Source organism: Schistocerca americana, chromosome 1 (genome assembly GCF_021461395.2).
Source record: "Schistocerca americana isolate TAMUIC-IGC-003095 chromosome 1, iqSchAmer2.1, whole genome shotgun sequence".
NCBI classification, from domain to species: Eukaryota; Metazoa; Arthropoda; class Insecta; order Orthoptera; family Acrididae; genus Schistocerca; species Schistocerca americana.
The window spans coordinates 298,919,326-298,942,511 of NC_060119.1; the positions used below are offsets into that span (position 1 = coordinate 298,919,326).

General features: G+C 38.4%; 1 protein-coding gene across 1 annotated transcript in view; it reads right to left on the reverse strand.

Moving 5' to 3' along the window:
• LOC124595288 (F-box only protein 9) overlaps positions 1–23,186 on the reverse strand; it is an 85,752-nt gene that overhangs the window by 6,212 nt on the left and 56,354 nt on the right. Inside the window, exons 6-9 of the mRNA XM_047133975.1 lie at positions 22,495–22,658; positions 13,900–14,088; positions 13,437–13,533; positions 6,506–6,649 (exon numbers count right to left, since the gene is read on the reverse strand). Of these exons, the coding sequence (XP_046989931.1) occupies positions 6,506–6,649; positions 13,437–13,533; positions 13,900–14,088; positions 22,495–22,658 (594 nt within the window). The remainder of the gene's footprint in view (positions 1–6,505; positions 6,650–13,436; positions 13,534–13,899; positions 14,089–22,494; positions 22,659–23,186) is intronic.

Sequence of the window (23,186 nt, forward strand, 5' to 3'; positions counted from 1 at the left end):
GTATAAATAGGGATACATAATGTGCATTCTTTGTCGTCTGCCTCGAGAGCTGAGAGAGAGAGAGAGAGAGAGAGAGAGAGAGAGAGAGAGAGAGAGAGAGAGGAACCTATGACATAGCATTTTATGAATGAGTAGACTTCTTTTGTCTGTATCTATCTTTAGCCGCCATTAGAGAAAAAAATTAACCAAACCCGTAAATCGGGAGCAGATAAAATTAGCAGTGAATTACGAAATATTTTTCTTTTACAGCGATCCTGAGGCTGACGGAATTTATTACTCGTTTTACATTTGTGCACTCATAGGCGGATAATTAACGTTGAAGTTGTTAATCTGTTGGTTCTTTCAATCTAAAGCAAATAACTTAAACGTATAGTGAAGTGTGTTTTGTCAATGATAATTAAACGTTCATGTCGGCTTGGCAATATTTAACCATTTTATGCTAACAGAGACAGTCTTGTGTTCCATAGCTAACGCCGGGAAAGAATTCAATAAATATTTAAAAAAAACCACTGCACTTAGAAAATGTGTGCCAAGGCCGAAATACGTAAAAAAATTTAATTTATATAATTTTCAACTAAATGTTCTTAATCAGTTAGTATGAATTTATCAGCATGAGAGGGTTGCTAAGGTTCACGTAATTTTAAATGTGCTTAATTCTGTCTAAATGAATTTTTATTACCACACGTAAAAAAGGGGTTCTACAACAAAGTTCGTACTGAAAGAGCAAATAACAAAAATATTTAAAGCCATTTCTTCTCCATTTTCATCCATTTTCATTCATTTTCATTTTTTTACATAATAAATAAATACTTTTTTTATTTCATTAAAAATGACAGACCGTGTCATGCATACTGTAACCAAACATTACAGGTTTGTTCTTCCAACTCATCTCCATTAACTTGCATTTTTCCACATTTGTCTAAGTCATCTTTTATCTCCCTACAGTCACTCAACTTCAACACCTTACCATACACCTTGGCATCATCAGCGATAACTGCAGATTGCTCCTCACCCTGTCCACCAAATCATTTACATATATAGAAAACAACAGTGATCTAATCACACTTCCCTGGGGCACTCTTGACGATACTCTTTTCTCTTATGAACACTCACCACTGAGGACAGCATACTGGGTTCTATTAATTAAGAAGTCTTTAAGCCACTCACATATCTGCGAACTTATTCCACATGCTCATACTTTTGTTAACAACCTGCAATGGGGCACAGTGTCAAACGCTTTCCGGTGACCTAGAAATATGGAATCTGTCTGTTGCCATCCATCCATAATTCTCAGTATATCATGTGAGAAAAGGGGAAGCCGAGTTTTGCACGAGCAATGCTTTCTAAAGCCATGCTGATTCGTGGACATAAGCTTCTTAATCTCAAGAAAGTTAATTATATTCAAGCTGAGAATATGTTCAAGCATTCTGCAGTGAACAGAAGTTAGGGATATTGGTCGGTAATTTCGCGGGTCCATTCTTTTACCTTTCTTATATACTAGAGTCACTTGCACTTTTTTCCTGTTGCTTGGGCCTTTGTGCTAGACTAGAGATTCATGATAAATACACACATAATCTACTTAACACTACCATGTTGAGAAAAAGGAGCGGGAGAGAGGGGAGTGAAGGGAGGGGGAGAGAGGGGAGTGGAAGGAGGGGGGGAGTGGAGGGAGGGGGGGAGAGGGGAGTGGAGGGAGGGGGAGAGAGGGGAGTGGAGGGAGGGGGGAGGGAGGGAGGAGAGAAGGGGGAGTGTGAGGGCAGAGGGGCAGGGGGAGGGGGAGAGGGGGGAAAGGGAGAGTGAGAGGGAGAGGGGGTCAGACTGAAAACATTCATTTTATCATAACTTTGATAGAAGTTCAATTCTTGGATCGCACTGTTACTTACTGTTGACCGCAAGAGGCCCGCAGGTTTAACAACCATGTTCTAAAATCTAAATCTTCAACAGGACCAGATGTGAACTGGGTTCCTTCTGAGAAACACACTGCCATTAATACCCAATTCCTACTTCAAGCCCTCCCCTCTTTCATCCTGTTTCACATGTCCCTAAATCTCTCATCATTCTTAATTGTGATCTTCTTATTTAACATCTTGATTACCCATGACAGTTCTGAATTTTCTTTAGTTTCTCTTTTTTCTTACTATATTATGAACTATTCATGACTCACTTTCCTCATTATTCCTTTTCCTATAACCAAGTTGTTCTTGCCCTTACTCACTCTATAAAACTCCAAAGGGAAATCTCTCATGTATAATATTTATGACACTCTGAATAATGGAACGAGTAAAGATAATAACTCTTCATGTAGCTGGGGCTGTACATGTGCACATATGGGTACTCTGTTAATTTTGAAGAAGGATTCAACTGAAAGCTCAGTGATGTTCTTAGTCTCTTTTATGTGACTATAAACAACTGAACACCTCAGATATATGGTGTATTGTACGTTTACTACATCCATCATTTATATTCCATCTAGAATATCCATTACCATACTTTTATGATAATTTGGCTAGGCAGCAGTTCAATTGCCTTAACCCAAATTCCACTCAGTATTTTGAGAGGCTTATGTAGGGAGAAAATGTTAATTTTGTAAAGGATAAGTTATATGTTAGGTTTTTCATTCAGGCAACGCATGTGTTTTTCATCTAAGCATCAGTATGATAATGGTTATTGGAGAAAACTGTTTTTGAGATTTATAACTCATTTTCAAGGAAATGAAAATTAGGACAGTTTGGTCAGAAGAGAGTAGCATGTACACATAACATGAACATATAAACAAAAGTGAGCCAAAAATCATGTCAGAACTGTTGGTACCCCATTATTGGCAGATCCCGAGCATGGGTGGCAGTTGTTTTCTGTATAACTACTTTTATCAGCACACACAGCCCATTCACTGAATAAATACCTCACTATTCTTAAAACTGTTCCTACCACTTCATTTTACAATTTTTGATTTATTTTTGTCATTGCAAAGAGACTATTCATTGCATATTATCTTACTATTCACGCACTCACAGTTTTCATTTTAATCCTTCTCCAATTTTTTATCCCCTACAAGCTTCTGTTCATTATTTTTTATTTAAGGTATTTCTAGAATCAAATAGAAAAATCAGTACTGATATAATCCATAACATGTGAAGATGTGCATGTTTTGGTGTCACATGTCATCCAAAGATTAATGAAAAAAGTCTGAAGACACTAACTTTGAAATGGACTCATATATTACACCAAAATTTTAAAAGTAGCTGCCTTAGTCATTATGGAATGTGGAGAAACTGCTAAGCAAACCTAGGTTATGAAAGCAAGACAAAAGGTTTTTCAGTCGGTCACAGTCATAGCATTGATAATACCAGTGAAATTTTTGCACAACTACATTAGTTAATCATGAACACAATCTGCACAATCATTTTATTTCAGCTATTTTGTTTCAGCTATCATGTTTCATTCCATTTGAATTGACAAGCAGGGGTACCACACCATCATACAATTCTTGGTTTTGACAGTGGAAAGCCATTCACAGTTGATACAGGTTAATAAAGAATCTCACCCTTCAGTTTCAACAGTTAAGAAATGGATGGCTGAATTCAAACAAGGCAGTACTTACAAATTATAGAGTGCAGCAATCAGTCTTTTTTTGGAAAATCTAGGATGGAATGTAACAATGTTAGGGAAGGAAAGTTGAATATTCATAGAAATGTGACTGATGCCCAAACAACAGGGACTTACATGCATCGATAATAGAAAATAGTGCATTGAGAATGGCTAGCCACTAGCCGAAAGGTGGATTTGTGTAATAAAATCTAAAATAGGATGACTGATTGCTGCACTCTATAAGTTATAAGCCACATAACAGTCGCTGAGTGCACCCACTTTCTGAATGGAAGGTAACCTGAAGGCAGTACTTATCTCAGAGGTGATCAATGTAGAACACAAAAATTGCAACCATAAATGAAAGCACCAAAAGAATCTGCATAGTGTGGTATTGAGTGATCTGCGAATAAAAGTGTGTGACACAGCTGACACCACAGGCAGCTTAGGAGAAAGGAATATGACATTTTTTACACCTAGATATAATAGAAATGCTATCATCTATCTTCATGTAAATGCAGCTTCTAACACTGGTGAAGGGAACAAAAGAGGGATCTGAAGTATGATTTATTGCGATAGCTATTCTATCCATCAGGGTCTGGCACCTTCAGACTTCCAACTGATACCATTTACAAAGAAATTTTGAGCCTTTACAGACCTTCCAAAATCACATTTCATTAATAGAATTCATGCAGAAAAAGAGATAGGAGAAAGTTCATTAAGTTACATGAAAATTACAGAGTGAGGCAGACATCAAAAAAAGATTTTATGACTGGCTGACTACCATGGTGAAGGGTTACAGGACTGGGGGACTTTGCCTTTGGGTGTGTAGGCAGGTGGAAGTTGTAGGAGCCCACAGGGTGTGAAGCATATCACAAAAATGTGCTTCCTGTTGAGAGTTTAATTTACTCTGATAGGCTCCTATGACATTCCAGTGCTACCAAACTTTGGATGAGAAACTTTGAAGTCACTGGTAGCACTATAAAGAAAAGAGGTGGTAGTGTAAACATTCTGCACTCAGGACAATACTGAGCATGTTCATGAAGCTTTAAGAAGTTTGATCCATCACATTGCTGCTCTGTCAATGGATTTGCTTGAACTCACATTTCCCGGTCATCTCATGAGCAGAAATGATGATATTCCAAAGCCTCCCCATTTAACAAATTTATTGCCTTCAAAATTTTTGCTTTTCGGTTATCTCAACTCCAAAGTTTTCCAGGAAAACAATCACAGAAATAGTGATTATTTGAAGGGAAGCATTTGCCAAGAAATAAACAACATTCCACTGGCGATTCTGTTAGTGGTTTTACCCTCGAACTCTGACCATGTGCGGGGAAACCAAGGATGACATCCGAGCGATACCATATTTAAAACTTCCAAAGTAAGCTACACTGATGTCCAAAATTAAAGCAACAAACTACTATTTCCCCATCCTGTGTCTACTTCATGATATAACCATAGAAATTGTCAACATATGTCGGTACGATCGTGTTCTTCACAGAAGATGGCATTTTGGTCAACGGAAAACTACGTCAACGATGATGTCAGTGCACCTATCGAATAGAGTAGTGTTTGCTGGATAGCCCACATCTACAATAGCTGTGTACACAGTCACAGAAAGTGCAGTATGGCACAGAGAAGATGCCTACCAGACTCTCTGCAGTGGAAGTTCATAAGAAGAATGGAAGCAGGGCAGTCACAAGCTCACGTGACCCACCTAACATGAATCGTTCTGTTGTTTCTCACATGTGGCACCAGTTTATAGAGACTGAAACTGTATCATGAGGACCAGGGCAGGACCAACCACATGTGACACTAGAAAGAGGGAGGACTGTTATTTGGCTGTAAGGGCATGATGGTACTGCCCTAGCACTGGGCAGCAACTGGCATCCGACCTTGCAGCATCTACTGGACATGTTTTATCGAGGCAAAAAGTGTAGAGAAGGCTTCAACAGGTGGTCATTATTGGCGGAGACCTACTATAGGTGTGGCTCTGTCTGGAAAGTGGTTCTTGATGGATTCACATCTGAAGGGAATGTGGAACATGATTTCAAGACCCGAACATTGTGGAAAGAGACTGATATTGAGGAATCGGAAAGATTTAACTGCTGTCAGTTATCATGACGAGGTCTTGGAACCTCGTGTACAGTTGTTGCGAGGTGCTGTGTGCCCAGATTTCAAAATGATGGATGATAATGCTCGACCTCATAGAGCACGAGTGGCTGATGTTTTCTTGGAAACAGAAGATACTGCATGCATGCATGGCATGGCCTGTCCACTCTCCTGATTTGAATCCCACAGAGCATGTCTGGGCTGCACTAGGGAGACAGGTTGCATCACGTCAGGATCCACCAACCACTCTCCAAGACTTGCGAGCAGCTCCACGGGAAGAATGGGTGTTACTGCCTCAACATGACACTGATGACATTATTCACAGTATGCTCTGTCATAGTCAGGCCTTTATTGCCGCCAGAGTGGTCACACCCCACTATGAGCACATTAACCAGTTGTCGAGTGCAAATCTGTTAAGTTGGAAAAAATGAAGACCATTTTCCTCTACTGTTATGAATGTTGCAGTTGTTTATGATCCATATTCTTTACATTGTTTCTACTTTGCTATCACCTCTTCACAATGTTTTGTCACAAAATAAACACAACCTTGCAAAATTTCGATTTGATGCTTTAATTTTGGACACCAGTGTATTTCCACCCATGTACATTGGAGCCACTTCAAAAATAATATATATATTTTTTTAATTCTCAGTTTGTATGAATTTTTTTTTAAATCTTCCCATATGATTGCCTGGCCCTGTACTGTGCAAAGTAATTGGCTGTTCAACTTAAATAATAAAACTTTTTTTATTGCCTAGTCAAGAACATTTCACCTTGCCCTCATACACATATTTACTGCAAAACTAACCAGATGGAAAGTCTGCTCTCCAGGATCATACAACTGTTCTCCACGTCGTCCCTTTGTGCGTAATTGTCGCTGAGATTGCTGCTGTTGTCGTTGAAGCACCACAGTTACACAACTGCCCGAAAGACAATAATACCCACTCAGCACCTGTCAGAAAACATGGAAGTTCCATTACAATATTGCACTGTGTTACAAAAAAAAAAAACACTTATGAGGAGATAAAATAACTTTCATAGCTACATGCAAATGACGTGTACACAATACAGAAATTATAAAGCAATCACTTATGCTCACAACATGTGATTGGCTATTAACCAACACAATACATGGTGTGAGGCAGAGAATAGCTGGTATCTGTAATATGTGTTATCATCTTTTGTTTGGTTTGCTGGCAATCCTGATGCATAATGAATTTGTATCCTACTGTGTATAGTACGAACTGGCCTCTGATGTTATCATTATAACTTTTGTGTGAGACAAGTACATCTATTGAGAATTCACAGCAAAAGCAATAACTACGATCTAACAGCGCAAGCATCACGTAAGCTACTGATTCTTAACAGAAGCTACATATCGCCCCAAGACCTTTTGCATAACTGCAATCTAGCATATGCTTCCCAAGCTACAACTTCCATACGTTATTCCATACACTGCTTTAATTGGTGAAACAAAGGAATTTAATTAATGTCACTGCCTAGTGTTTTATATGTGGTACTGAACTCAAATTAAGAGAAGTCTCTTCTTAAGTACATTACTTCACATTTACACATTTTAAGGGAATAGCTGGCAGACACAGCATCAGTAACAGTAACAGGAGCCATTGATTACGTTGGCGTATCAAATGGATCATACCTGAAATTATTTTGGATGTTTTGAGTTAATTTGTTCCAAAATTCTTGAATTCTGAACAAAAACAGTGCTGAATGCATTCTGCTCAGGAGTCTCTACATGCAGTCAACAATGCTTTGGGACTACTGACGCAGAATGTAATAGGAGACAAAACATGAGCTGATAGACATAATGTTGAAATTAAGTCTCATTCATACCAGTGAAGTATTCTGGGTTGCCAAGATCAATAAAACCTTGCCAAGTGTGGTCAAATGTGAAGCTTATGCTGAAAGCGTTCTTCAATTTTAATGGTACAGTGCACCACGAGTTCTTTAACAGTGCAGTCCACCATGAGTTCTTACCACAAGCAAATTCATCAATAAGGAGTTCTGTTTACAAGTTAAGAACCGTTTGCCTGAAGCAACCCGAAAAAAGTCCAGATTTGTGGTGGAACAATTCATGGTTTCTGTACCATAATAATACACCTGCTCACACTTTGTTGCTTGTCTGTGAATTTTTTGTCTAAAACAACTCTTTAATGATGTCCTAGCATCCTAGTTAGTCCCTGTAATTTTATGTTCCCCAAAATAAATGATATTGTTAAAAGGCTGTCATTTACAAGCATTCATGAGATTAAAAATGCACTGCTGAGAGGGTTAAATGCTACTCCAAAGACAGGAGATCCAGAGGTATTTAGGAAACTGGAAAAAGCCCTGGCATAAGTGTATAATATATAATGACATATATTTTGATGAAAATAACATTGATGTAGACTAACAAATAATCCCAGTATTGGCTCCAATATTCACTACTGTACTCTTAAGATTGTTCATGATGCTATCAGCACCAAGACCCAGCCAACATTTCCTAAAAGAAACATTGCTGTCCATCCAAGTTTCACGACTATAAGACGACTTTCTCTTTTGCTTTTTTATGTGCTTACTTGTATGAAGTATTTGCATCACCAGTCAATTGCATCAGTTCTCTCTACCAGAATTTTTCTTGGCGATCTACTCCAGATAAATCCCATTTCATCCAGTGTCTTTTATAAAACATCTTTCTGCCAAGAAAAATGAATCTTTTTTATTTTTATTTTTATTTTATTTATTTATTTATTTATTTTTTTTTACAGCAAAAAGTAATTAGCATTATGCAATTCTTAGTACTCTTTCTTGGCAATTCCAGTAAACGATGTGATTTATGTGTGTGTTCTTTCTGGTTTGTAAAATTTTCATCTCTTAGACTGGGACTGGCAATATTAGCCAGCAGTTCATTGCGTGCCAGCTCTTATTATCTGCATCTACATAAATATGCTGGAAGGCACCATATGGTGCATGGCGGAGTATATGTTGTACCACTACTAGTCCTTTCCTTTCCAGTTCCCCTTGCAAATAGAGTGAGGGACAAATGACTGTACGTATGTCAGTATGAGGCCTAATTTCTCTTAGCTCGATCTTTGTGGTCCGTAGATGACTTGTATGTTGGCAGCAGTAGAATACATCTGCAGTCAACTTCAAATGCCAGCTCTATTTACTCAATAGTTTTCCTTGAAAAGAACATTCGTCTCTCCTCTAGGGTTTCCCTTTTGAGTTCTCGAAGCATCTTCATAATACTTTCATGTTGTTCGCACCTACCAGTAACAAATCTAGCTGGCTGTCTCTGAATTGCTTCAACATCTTCTGTCTATCCAACCTGGTGCGAAACCAAACATTCAAGCTGTACTCAAGAATGGGTCTCACTAGTGTCCTATTTGTGGCCTCTTTTTCAGATAAATCACACTTTCCTAAATTCTCCCAAAAAAACAAAAGTTGACAATTCACCTTCCCTCTACAATCCTTACAAGCACATTCCATTTCATATCTCTTTGCAACATTACAACTAGGGGTCATTCCATATCAAGTCATCCAGGCTATGACACCCATTATATAGTTGTGAACTGAGATTTTGTGTACTGCTTTTGAATCTAATATCATGAACTTCCGCCAATTTTTATTGCTTTACATACATTCTGTTGGTAGCAATTGCTGAAAGTTTGATGCAATGCGTTACTTCAAAGCAAACTGTACAAATTTGAAAACTGGCTGCAGTTTTCAGTTTTCAAGCAAAAAATGGTATTACTACCCAAAAGACATTAACAACATAAGTACACATAACAATATCCAAATTGAACAAATATTGCAATATATGAAACAAAATTACACATTATAAAATATAGGGCAACCTGTACATTACATGACATATGGACACTTTCTTACCTCTGCTACAACCAAATTAACTCGATGTAAAAATAAATAGCATTTTGTTTATAATATTTAAGCATTTTGTCAAAAGCCAATATTGTCAACAGTGCACAAAATGCTGGTGCTGCAAGCTGCATTCAAGTTGATTAGGAACTACACATGTGACGCGACGCATTGATGCTTAGATAACATTTTTTTGTATGAGAAGCAATTTTCTTCCAGCAACTCTGAGGGCTCTTTGCTCAGAGAATAAATATGGCCTGTTGCTGGGTGATATCAACTTCACACAGAATATCAGATAAAGAAACATCACAAACATCATTATCAGGCCAACAGAAGAAAGAGGATGGTCGATGAGGATGCATGAACCTTACGGTAACATCTCCTTTTTCACAGTTCACCTTCTCAACAATTCCCAAATACCAAGATGAGTCATATGGAGATGCAACACAGTAGTTGGGCTGCATAGTGCATTCTGGCATTAGTGTCGGAAGTGCAGCTGAGAAATCATGCACGATACTAAAATTCGTATCACAGCTCCACTTTTTTGTTCCAATCTTGGTGGGTGATATTGGTGCGGTACAATGTGATGCATAGGTTGTATTCCAGGAATTGTTTTTGCATTTGTAAAGTGCTGAGAAAAATAATGTCCGACTTGTACCATTTCATCTTTTGAAGCAAAGAGAACTGAAATGCCTTGCAGGTTCTCACGACAGAATTCAAATACCTGTGAAGCTGCAAGTATTTGATCTTTATAAACTCTTTGCAAACTTGTTTTTGTGATAAATATTTTAACAGTGCCACCAATACCATCAAAGGGAGATTTGCCATGTGTGGTAGCAAAAAAGGCCCACCTGCACTTTATGTTGAAGTCGTGTTCATGGTAGCAGATATTTATGAAATTCTTACAATTTTCATTTAATGCAGCACAACCATCAGTGAAATATTCAACATATGCAAGATGAATTTCTGGAAATTCACTCTTAAAAAAATTCAATACAGTCTTCTGAGTCTGATACACAAAGGCAACATCATGTTCTAGATTATCAGAAACAATACAAATACTTTTTTGCATGCAACTGTTTGTCCTTTTTGTAACATATATGGACAGTGTGAAGAGTGCAGCTGCCATTGTCCCATGAGGTGCTTCCAAAATTTTATACTTTTAAATCTTTATCAGATTGGCTTTGATCACAATTTTTATTTTGTTAATTGGTTTAAATGTAACTTATTTATAATCCTAAACTGCTTTGTTTTAATTATCATATTAACTACTTGATTTGGTGTCATTTTTTCTTCCTATCATTCCTTTTCACTTGGAATTTATGTTTGTGGTTTCATTTTTAAGGTGGTTTTTCATCTGCCTCAGTGAATGCAAGCTGGTTCCCTTATTCCACATCACTTGCACTATGTTGGTGATTGCTGCGCTAACACAGTCTCCACATGTGTGTACACCATAATTACTCTACCATGCAAACATTTGGGTTAAACTCATCTGATATGAGATGTTCCTGGGGGGAGGGGGTGTCTACTGGGGACCGAACCACACAATAACCCTGCAGGCTGGCCTGCACACTGGACCTCAACTATAATCTTATGCAGGAGACCAGCTCACCTTCCCACTCGGGAAGCAGTATGCCAGACCATGCGGCTATCCGGGCGGTTTAGGATACATACTTCACATACATGTCTGTAGCACTGCCATGAGAGTACCCCTTGCCAGACTCCGGGGGAGGACCAAATGGGGTGGTGGGTATTGCAGAACTGAGCAGCAAGAAATGTTTTGGGAACTGAGTGATAAGCTGTAGTATGCCCATCCCTGTAGAACTAACGATAGGGGTATGTAGGGGTTGCATACATAAAATGTAATTCAGACAAGGGAAAGCTGGACAGCAACAGTTTGCAACAAGGTGTTCAATGAAATTATTTGGCTACAGACACCGTCTCAGATGAGCAACATTACAGTCCCGTGAGCTGGAAATCCCTCCTTGGGAGGAAAGTCATACACATTGGGGTGAAGTGTAAACCTAATGTTGGTCTTGACGCTATATTTTGTTTGAATTTATTCCTGAAATTCAACTTCACTGTAATAAGTACAGATTTACTACCTAAAGCAACATAAGAAAATTTTAGCCAGACTGGGCCTCAAACCTGGATTTCCTGCTTACCATGATAAGTTGGACTTCGGGAAAAAATTTCTATATTTGAAAGTGTAGTTTGTCATCAAATATATATGTTTTTCATTTCTTGCAGTTATATAACTCATGGGGACTGTGAACTTAATAGCAGTGCAATTCTGCCCTATGCAATCTAATGCCACATACAGTCCACTGAATGAATACAGTCAACTGAATGATAGTAATACTTAAAGATGAGATATGGCAGTTGCTTGAAGCCTGGGAGCTTCAGAGTACCTGGTTTTGTATATGTTGCACTACAAGATTTAGAAACAGGAGACGCCTCCATTATTTCTTCGGAGGTATGGTTTTCATGTCCAGGTTGATCAACTGTCTCTAAGTTTGAGGTTCGGTTGTTGATTTGCACTGGTGAAGAGGAGGTTGGCCCGGCAATGTTTTGGGTGATGTTGCTACCGAGGAAGATCTCCAAGTTAGAGCTACTGTCTGTGAAATTTATTGTGAATAGGATTAGTAGTACAGAAATAAGAAATTTAAACATCATACATGATGTGGCAGTTTTTCATGCAAACACACTATTTATGACATTCTATCTCCTGAACTATTATAAGTAGATGGTTCTTATCCCAACAGTGATTGTCGTCAGACAATAAGGAAGATGTGTATCAAGTTTAGGAGGAGATGTGGCGCACAAGCACTCATGCAAGCATGCACACACACGAGGCCCCCCCCCCCCCCCCCCACACACACACACACACACACACACACACACACCTATTTTTATAATATGAATGGATTTTACTTTGCTGTCTGTTATCATTTTACATCACTGGCTAGGTGGCAAAAACTTTTGGCTGCAGCACTGTGCACCCCTTTTCATGCGAAAGATAACCTTAATGTGTCATTATGAATGTAATTTACTGTAATTATGTTCATCTCTGTTCTTTCTGAACTGCAGTGGATTATTTACAACAAACTTCATGAGGGAATAAATATAATATGAAGCAGTAATCAAAATGCCTAACTGCTTAAACAGATACCTACATGATAATTGCTGCTGAGCACAACATATTATTCTTACAACATGATTTGAGCAATGAAGAAGTTCATCCTTAAGGATGAGTTACCCAAGAACATTATTCCATGTGACATTGAATGAAAATAAACAAACTTACTGATTTGTCTCTCCCCAAGATTTCAATGATCAAGTGCAAATGTGGTTGAACTATGTTGTTTTAGGAGTTGCCAGATTTGATTGAGTAGTGCTGCTGCACAGTGATACCAGACAGCACAAGTCAGTGGTATCCAGGTGTTGCTGGAGAACTGTTTATTCTTCATATTTCACTCTCTCTATTAATACATATCGATAACCTTAATATTGCATTGGACTAGTCTGAGACTGCTATATCAAATTGGCACATAAAATTCTACTTTAAAGAGCATTTTGTTTTTACCAAAAAAACAAATCAATCATTTTCATTGACACTTGTCATGTGATGAACTGTATTTGTTTGGGCTGACTCCAGCTACTTATTGCAGAAATGAAACTGCATATATCTGCTGAAATGTCAAAGTTTCAACTTATTTTCACTGTTTCTAAACATACTCTCATACAAATTCCTATCTATCTTTTAAAGAATTTAATTTGCAATGTGATCCAATGTAGTTTCTAGATCGTGTGTTTACATCCTTCGTCTAATTTCATTTCCAATTGTGGCCTAAAATACTCACTTGTGGGTGTCGCGGTGTGCGGTAGGTCAGCTGGCCAACACAGCCAGGAGGCTCATCAGCTGTTGTCAACATTAGGACAGTCCCTCCTGGGAAGAACCTGGCAGCCAAAGATGCAGAATTGAAACATATTATTCAGCACATGAATAAAACCGTGTTTACAAAACTTGAATATGTGAATGCAAGTCGTCAGATGTGGCTATACCTTTGTAACATATTTACATGTTTCACATAAAAATGCTGTAATTTTTTATTAGTACTGTAACATGGTATTAACAGTTTGTGGACAGTATCAGAGTTCAACATGTCGACTGACATAATGTTACTATTTAAGGAAAATAATCATAACAATAGAGAACGTTTCAATAAATTTCCCTGGTATGATATCTGGAATCCAAAAAGTTAGGCTGCACATCTGTACAATTACTTTCTATCATCTCCATATGAATTTGTTAAGTACACTTACCTGAGGTATCTGAAGTATGCAACAAGATGGACGGGACTGTAAAACTGATCCTGAAAACTATTTTCACCGTATCTAATGTACGATGTCTTGCTAATATAGCACCCATGGAAATTGAGGCGTGGTCGCTTTATGTACATTTCACGCCAGGACTGGTATGGATCAAAGTCTGCACAAGTGATGCCCCACACTCTACAAAAAGAAACATCAGTGAGTGTGCCAATTGTACACTACTGACAAATTTCTACCAGCTAAACATGATTTTCACACAAATATTCCTTCCAAACCTTCTTGGAATTCTTGTGTTAATTTTAAAAGTGCCTGCCCAGGCCACCACAAAATTTGTTTTTGCATCATTCATTGTGTCTGAAGAAAATTATTGCTTAGATATAATGACCAATTACAGATCTGTCATGGGTCAGCATGTAGGCATACACACTTCTCTTCAGAGGTGCACAAAACTTTTGTTCATATCTTTTGTTCAGCTTGTGGTGCCCAAGCTTAGTGAAATTTGAGCAGGGACTATCTGAGAATGATTTTTCACTCTGCAGCAGTGTGTGCACTGATTGAAACTATCTCGGAGAATAATACTATTTGTCAGACTGGGATCTGAGACCTCTGCCTATTGTTGGCAGATGCTCTACAGACATGTTATCCAAGCATAACACACAACCACCCCTCACAGCTTTATTTCCCCCAGTACCTCCTCTTATACCTTCCACACTTCACAGAAGTTCTCCTGCATACCTTGTGGAACTAACACTCCTGGAAGAAAGGACAGTGTGAGAAATGGCTTAGCCATAGCCCGCAGGATAATTTCCAGAATTAATTTTGCAGGGTGAAAATTCACTAAACACACACACACACACACACACACACACACACACACACACACACACAAAAGATGGCCACTGCTGTGACAGCAGTGAAGCGAGACTGAAGTGAGGGGCGATGTCAGATGGACTGAGCAAGGGGAAGGGAAGTGGAGGGATAGCCGAGTAGGGGTGGGGGAAGATACTTTATAGTGTTGCGAGTGAGATTATGTAGGGGCATGGTGGTGACAGGAATGGCCTTCCATGTACAGCATTGGGAGATATGTTTGGGGGTCTGGGTGGTGGAGGGGGAGCAGAGAAGTGGAAATGACTATGCAAGTCCACTGTCGGGACAAAGTTCTTATGAGGCTGCAGTGAGAGCATGAAAGGGCACGACAGGGAGTAACAAAGGTTGAGACACAAGGGGTTATAGGAACGAAGGGTATTTGGTAGGGAGAGTTCCCACCTGTTCAGTTCAAAAAGGCTGTTTTGGTAGGAACAATCCAGATGCTACAAGCTGTGAAGCAGTCACTCAAGTCAAGCACACTGTGTTGTGTGGTAACTACATGATCCAGCTGTCTCTTGGGCACAGTTGGGAGGTGGCCATTCATGTGGACAGACACCTTGTTAATGATCATGCCCACATAAAATATAGCACAGTGATTTCAGCTAAGCTGCTAAACTACATGGCTGCTTTTTCACACACGGTCTTGATTTTGATGCGGTTCGAAACGACGGTGACAGGACAGTATTAGGTGGCAGAGGGAGGATGTTTGAGAGAGGTATTGTATCTAGGTCTTTAGAGTGATATGGGCGATAGGAGAAGAGGTTAGGAGCAGGTGTGGAATACAGATGGGCAAGAATATGGTGAAACCAGATCTTCAACTACCTCTCTCCATGTCCTGAAATGAGAAATATCCTTTCTGTCTTTCCCCCAGTGGTATTATGCTGTCCACTTAACCTACACAATATCTTTGTCTGTCACTATTCCACTCCTGCTCTTAGCGCCATGCCCCATGGCTCAAATCCCTGTAAGACACTTAGAAGCAAGACCTATCCAATACTTCCTCCCACTATCACCTACTCCAGTCCTGTCACAGACATTTCCTACCCCCATCAAAATCATGGCTGCCCTTGTGCATGTACAAATATCTCTCTCTCTCTCTCTCTCTCTCTCTCTCTCTCTCTCTCTCTCTTTGTGTGTGTGTGTGTGTGTGTGTGTGTGCGCGCGCGCCAGACCCACATGCATGTTTCTAAATCTATAGAAAGAATATGTCCAATAGCTTAGTCTGTTTTAAATGTGTCTCTCTATCAAACATTACCTGTTCTAAGTGGTAAGTAGCAATCTATCCTACTTCATATTGTCTACAAATAAATAATTGACAGGAATGGGGGAAAGAAATACAGTATAAGACGAATGGGTAACTCTGAGGGATGAAGTAGTGAACGCAGCAGAGGATCAAGTAGGTAAAAAGACGAGGGCTCGTAGAAATCCTTGGGTAACAGAAGAAATATTGAATTTAATTGATGAAAGGAGAAAATATAAAAATGCAGTAAATGAAGCAGGCAAAAAGGAATACAAACATCTCAAAAATGAGATCGACAGGAAGTGCAAAATGGCTAAGCAGGCATGGCTAGAGGACAAATGTAAGGATGTAGAGGGTTATCTCACTAGGGTAAGATAGATACAGCCTACAGGAAAATTAAGAGAGACCTCTGGAGAAAAGAGCGCCACTTGCATGAATATCAAGAGCTCAGATGGAAACCCAGTTCTAAGCAAAGAGGGGAAAGCAGAAAGGTGGAAGGAGTATATAGAGGGTCTACACAAGGGTGATGTACTTGAGGACAATATTATGGAAATGGAAGAGGATGTAGATGAAGATGAAATGGGAGATACGATACTGCGTGAAGAGTTTGACAGAGCACTGAAAGACCTGAGTCGAAACAAGGCCCCGGGAGTAGACAACATTACATTAGAACTACTGACGGCCTTGGGAGAGCCAGTCCTGACAAAACTCTACCATCTGGTGAGCAAGATGTATGAGACAGGCGAAGTACCCTCAGACTTCAAGAAGAATATAATAATTCCAATCCCAAAGAAAGCAGGTGTTGACAAATGTGAAAATTACCGAACTATCAGTTTGATAACTCACAGCTGCAAAATACTAACACGAATTCTTTACAGATGAATGGAAAAACTGGTAGAAGCGGACCTCGGGGAAGATCAGTTTGGATTCCGTAGAAATATTGGAACACGTGAGGCAATACTGACCCTACAACTTATCTTAGAAAACAGATTAAGGAAAGGCAAACCTACATTTCTAACATTTGTAGACTTAGAGAAAGCTTTTGACAATGTTGACTGGAATACTCTCTTTCAAATTCTAAAGGTGGCAGGGGTAAAATACATGGAGCGAAAGGCTATTTACAATTTGAACAGAAACCAGATGGCAGTTATAAGAGTCGAGGGTCATGAAAGGGAAGCAGTGGCTGGGAAAGGAGTGAGACAGGGTTGTAGCCTCTCCCCGATGTTATCCAATCTGTATATTGAGCAAGCAGTAAAGGAAACAAAAGAAAAATTCGGAGTAGGTATTAAAGTCTATGGAGAAGAAATAAAAACTTTGAGGTTCGCCAATGACATTGTAATTCTGTCAGATACAGCAAAGGACTTGGAAGAGCAGTTGAACAGAATGGACAGTGTCTTGAAAGGAGGATATAAGATGAACATCAACAAAAGCAAAAGGATAATCGAATGTAGTCGAATTAAGTCGGGTGATGCTGAGGGAATTAGATTAGGAAATGAGACATTTAAAGTAGTAAAGGAGTTTTGCTATTTGGGGAGCAAAATAACTGATGATGGTCGAAATAGAGAGGATATAAAATGTAGACTGGCAATGGCAAGGAAAGCGTTTCTAAAGAAGAGAAATTTGTTAACATTGAGTATAGATTTAAGTGCCAGGAAGTCGTTTCTGAAAGTATTTGTATGGAGTGTAGCCATGTATGGAAGTGAAACATGGACGATAAATAGTTTAGACAAGAAGAGAATAGAAGCTTTCGAAATGTGGTGCTACAGAAGAATGATGAAGATTAGATGGGTAGATCACGTTACTAATGAGGAGGTATTGATTAGGATTGGGGAGAAGAGAAGTTTGTGGCACAACTTGACTAGAAGAAGGGATCGGTTGGTAGGACATGTCCTGAGGCATCAAGGGATCACAAATTTAGCATTGGAGGGCAGCATGGAGGGTAAAAATTGTAGAGGGAGACCAAGAGATGAATACACTAAGCAGATTCAGAAGGCGCTTGCACAGGATAGATTAGCATGGAGAGCTGCATCAAACCAGTCTCAGGACTGAAGACCACAACAACAACAACAACAACAACAACAACAACAGCGAATAAATAGGGTTTCTAAATTATGTTCTTACTGTTTCTCAATCTCTCAATCACCTGTTGTGTGCTCAATACGCTGATGATATATGAATGATCTTTGCAGAAATCATCTTCATCTTTACCGAAGAGAAGTTTTTCAATTCTTCTGATTTGCCTTGTTATTACGGCAATGGTGTAGTGATATGTTTAGTACTCTTTCTCCAGAGCTGCTTGAGTCTATTCCATTCACTTTGTAAAACACCTACACAACCTTTCTTTAGCATCCATTTTTAGGGACTATCTTTTGCTTCTAGTATGAAATGTATGAAAAGGGATTAAAAGGTGGTGTAAAATACAGAAAAATGTAAAATGTGGAAAATAATTTTTTAATTCGTAAAAGTTATGTATAGAAACCACCATGCATTTATGTATAGAATCCCCCTTGCATTTTCATACTTATGTTCGAAATATGTATGCAACAGGCATCAAAACACTATTAGGGGCTTATTCATTATCTAAAAAAGGGTATCAAAATTCCATACTCTATTTAGCTGCCGATGTAACTAGAAATGGTGACTGACTTGGAAGTGGAAACCTTTGACTTAATACTGTTCATCACAACTGGAAATCCAGAAATTGTGAGATTCATTATTCAAATAATGAAACACTGCTCCAGTTACATATTTTTCCATCCTTAGTGCAATGCTTTTCAAAAATTTAATCTTGCTACTGAGCACAAATATTTACAGAAGTAAATCGTGCAATATCTGCATCTGACATGCTGTCCTGCATCTCTTGCACTCTAGTTGTCTTTTTTGAGTTTATGAAGTACTGTGCTTCCTCCATTATGCAGACACCCCCCCCCCCCCCCCCCCCCACACACACACACCTTACTCACATTGTCTTTGTGTGAAACATTACGGAAAACATTTACGTAAATATTTGCACTTGACAACAAGAATAAAGTCTAGAAAACATATATTGCATGAAAAAATACATAACCAGTGCAGTGTTTCATTAAATAAACCAAAAACATTTGAGCAACTCAAGGAGTGCAAAGGTGTCAATTAACGCCATAAATTACAAAATAACAAAAATTGTGAAACATGCGTTCTAGGTGTCATGATGATCGCAACAATCACAAAGGTGCACATGTCCAGCAGAGACAGTTTGAAAACTATCTGGATTGGTCATTATTCAAATGAATTTAGTTTCTCCCACAAGACACCATGACTGATAGAGCTTTGCTGTGGAAGCAGATAAAAGCACCAATCTTTCCCGACTTTACCAATTCAGATCTGTTGAGTAGAGTGCCCTGGTGTCAAGCAACTTAACTGTGTAATGTTTGTAACCAGTACTTGGAGGAGAACGCCGAGCCAGCGTCATTTTATGCTAATAATGTCAGATTTTCACCCACAAATATTGTTTCATAAAGTGTAAATAACAAGAAAATAATAAATATGTTAACAAGAGATCAGGTGTATATTAACATTGTGAAGATAAGAAATCTGATGGGAGCAATAAAAAATGTCATAAATGGCAACAAAATATTAATTCCGGGAATGTAAAAGTGGGTTATACTGTGTTTCAAAATTTCAATTAATGTTGTCTGGGCTAGTGATTTTTCCATTTTTTAAATTTTTAATCTTGCAACCATGGAATAATTTATACATTCAAACATTACTAACCTCAACATACATTCAAGCAGATGCTTCATTTAAATAAGAGAATGATGCTTTGCTGGCATCATTTCTGCCATTTTAAAAATATACATAATATTAAATCTTTTGTAGAAAACTGTGTGTCACAACACTAAATCTGGCCCAAATAATCTCTGGCTTCTTTACTATCAAAGTCATCCTCTACACTACTATCAAAGTCATTCTCTACACTGAATACACACACTGTTGCACGAGATGATATACTGCAAGTAGGATGGAAAATATTTTTGCGACATGAATCTACAAGATACCTAAGAAGTCCTTAATGCACATAACCATGAACTGCCAAACAATTACGTTTCAGGCAAGAAGAAAGCCAAGCAACCTGACACTGTGTAGTTCTTAAAGAGGAGCAAAAGAAAGAGAAAAGAATTAATTACATTTGTAATTTTGTAATATAATATCATAAACACAAATATGATTTCATGTGTGTGAGAGATTATTGATATACACACTCTCAAATACCAGGTCAATGGTGCAAGAACAGACCATCATCAAACTAGGAATTAAGTGATAAGTAGTAGACTACGTTACAAAATTGCAGAGATGTCTACATAGTTATGAAATTTTTGTTCTTATCCAGTACTGCTAAGTGCTTTGAAATCTTAGCAGATATCTCCCCTCTTTTGTTCTGCCCATACATTACTCAGCACTAGGTATCAAGACTAGTGTTAATCTGACAAAGCTCATTTCGTGTTTTTGTTATTTCAGTTATGGTGCAGTTCATACAAAATACCATACTTGAGAGACAGTTATTCAACATTTTCATGCATCTGAAAAAAAAAAACTCTTACAATATCTGCCTAAAAAAAATACATATAAAAACATTTTCTAGTAACGCACAATGCAAATGATATTCTGAAAGTTTTGAGATTATCATTTTAACTGGCATATTTAAAAACACATATCCTTACAACTGTTACTTCTGTCCCTGGTGTTCTATGCACAGCTGAATCCAATCAAACCAACTGGTGACGACATCTCATTACACTTCTTTTGGAAAGTTTTTAGGTATGAATCTTACATGCCGAAGACAGGTTTTGAAAACTCAAATCAACATGACTATAGACAATTCCATATGATTTTTAAGAATAGGAAGAAGAAACAGGGGTTGGACAAAAATATGGAAACACTGAACAAAATACATACCTGGGACACAAATGCAGTTCCCTGCAGGTTGCACTGTTGTATTTTATCACTAACAGCACCCGTGCAAGCGCCTCAATACTTTGCAACTGTCCCTCACAGTCAGAACAGTGTTCCATGCGGTTATGAGTGCATTATGTCACAGTCAAGTGAATTCATATGTGGGCAAATTATTGGTGCTTGTACGGTGGCTGCTTCCGTAAACAGTCAGTAACAAAACAACAAAAAGGGGCTCCATAAACTGGTAATTGAAGGGCAAGCTGAAATTTCAAAACCACAGGACAATAAGGTGCTGAAGCCATAAATGTGGATGATGGAACAATGGAAGACTGTCACTTGGATGGATGAGTCTTTATTTCACACTATTTCCAACTTTTGGCCGAGTTTGCGTCCCAAGAGTGAAACGGCAGGGATTCGGTAATGATCTAGGCAGCCTTATCACAGTATCCCATGGGCTCCATGGTTCCTCTGCAATGTTGCATTATTGCCCCCAATTATGTGATGAATTTGGCTGATTAAGTCCAATCTAAAGTTACTGTTTTGCTTATATCTACAAAAATGGTGCCATTGTAACCCACCTGTTCTAAAGAATCTGCATGCAATTCTTATTTCCTTTCACTTTAGTGGATGGTTACCTTCCAGGAAGATAGAAATACATGATTACCACCTCATTTCAGTGTACAGCTGGTACAGCCTAAATTCTTCATTTGTAACATTAAATACTGCTCTTACCTTACAGATGCAAAATTAATGTTATTAGTATCTGATGGCCGAATTCAATGTAGAAACTTTTTGTACAGAGGTTAATAAGTGTGATATCCAGATGCTTTAACCACAGTTCATCATGCAGGATTTTACAACCTTTTGCTGATCCAATCCCAAAAACAGCACTCAGTTTTTTGACAGGTGCAAAGGAAATCCTCTTCAATCATAGCCCTAACTCATAACTAGTTTTTTTCAGTAGTGGATGTCACCAGAAGCCATGACAAAATTTAGTTTCAAGACAGTTTCTCTCATGGTTGAACTCATTAAATCAGCTGAGGATTGTTGCAATGGAAACTGAAGAAATGCTAAAAACCTGCTACAGATTTTACAAACAGTGATTTGCAGTCAATCATATTTTAAAATCACAAAAAAAGTCATCATCCAAAAACACTCGCATTTCAACTCCATTGCTGCCTCAGTACAACAGACAAGTATAGGAAAACAAATAAAGTACTAGAGTCCACACAGCAGGTTGAGCAAGAGGAATCTTACACAACTTAGTAACAACATGACTGAAGTGGCATGTGAAAATTCGTACCAAGGTCAGGAATCTGTACAAGACCAGTTAAGTCTCTGAAATTGTGTCATTTCATTTGAATTACTAACAGCAGATGCCACTGTTTACTGTCTTTCTTGGTTTTTAAACAACCAGCAGCAACAGATTAGAGTTTTAAAGCTTTCAATATGACTCTGCACACTGACATGTTTCTAAATATCGTAATGTAACTCCATCTTATTATTTTTAGTAGTCAAATATGACCTAGCCTACTCTAGTTTCTCACCTGGTACATGCTAGCCTCCAAATCTTTGGATCCCGACAACACAGGTAGAAGCCACGGCAAACGCGTGAGCACATTTCCAGTGATCGAATGTCTAACTCCGAGGACACCACCCACCGCATTATATACAGCATTATCTCCAATGGCAGTGCTGATATGTGTGTTGTCTGTCAACATCAACAATCATCAGTGCTGGGATATACAACATGGGTAATAGATACAAATAAGCTCACACATATTGAAACCTGTGATTTAACTTTCTTTCCATGTAAACACTTTATGTACTCTAGCATATTTCTTTATAGTTTGATAGCAGTGAATGTAAAGTTTTGATCAAGCCTTTAAATTTCTAAGCCTACTGATATTTTACTTTCAGATTCGTGCTGTTGCTCCTCTAGATTAAGAGTATCATTGATAAGGAGGTTATTTAGTATGTTCTGGGCCAACCACCAATACAAGCAAAAAAATGGAAATTGATTTAGTCTGCAATACATGCCACTTCCAAACACTTTTCTAGTAACACATATCAGATGGCAGAATAGTTAATCTCTTGAAAAGAATTTGCAACTTCTTTAACGGAAGGCAACTTAAGATTGCTTCTGATAGGCTCATCAACTACAAAGAGATGTTATGTTTAACCTTTTCAGTAGTATGGAATAATGCTTTGCATCACTGGATGATGCTGTCATCTATAC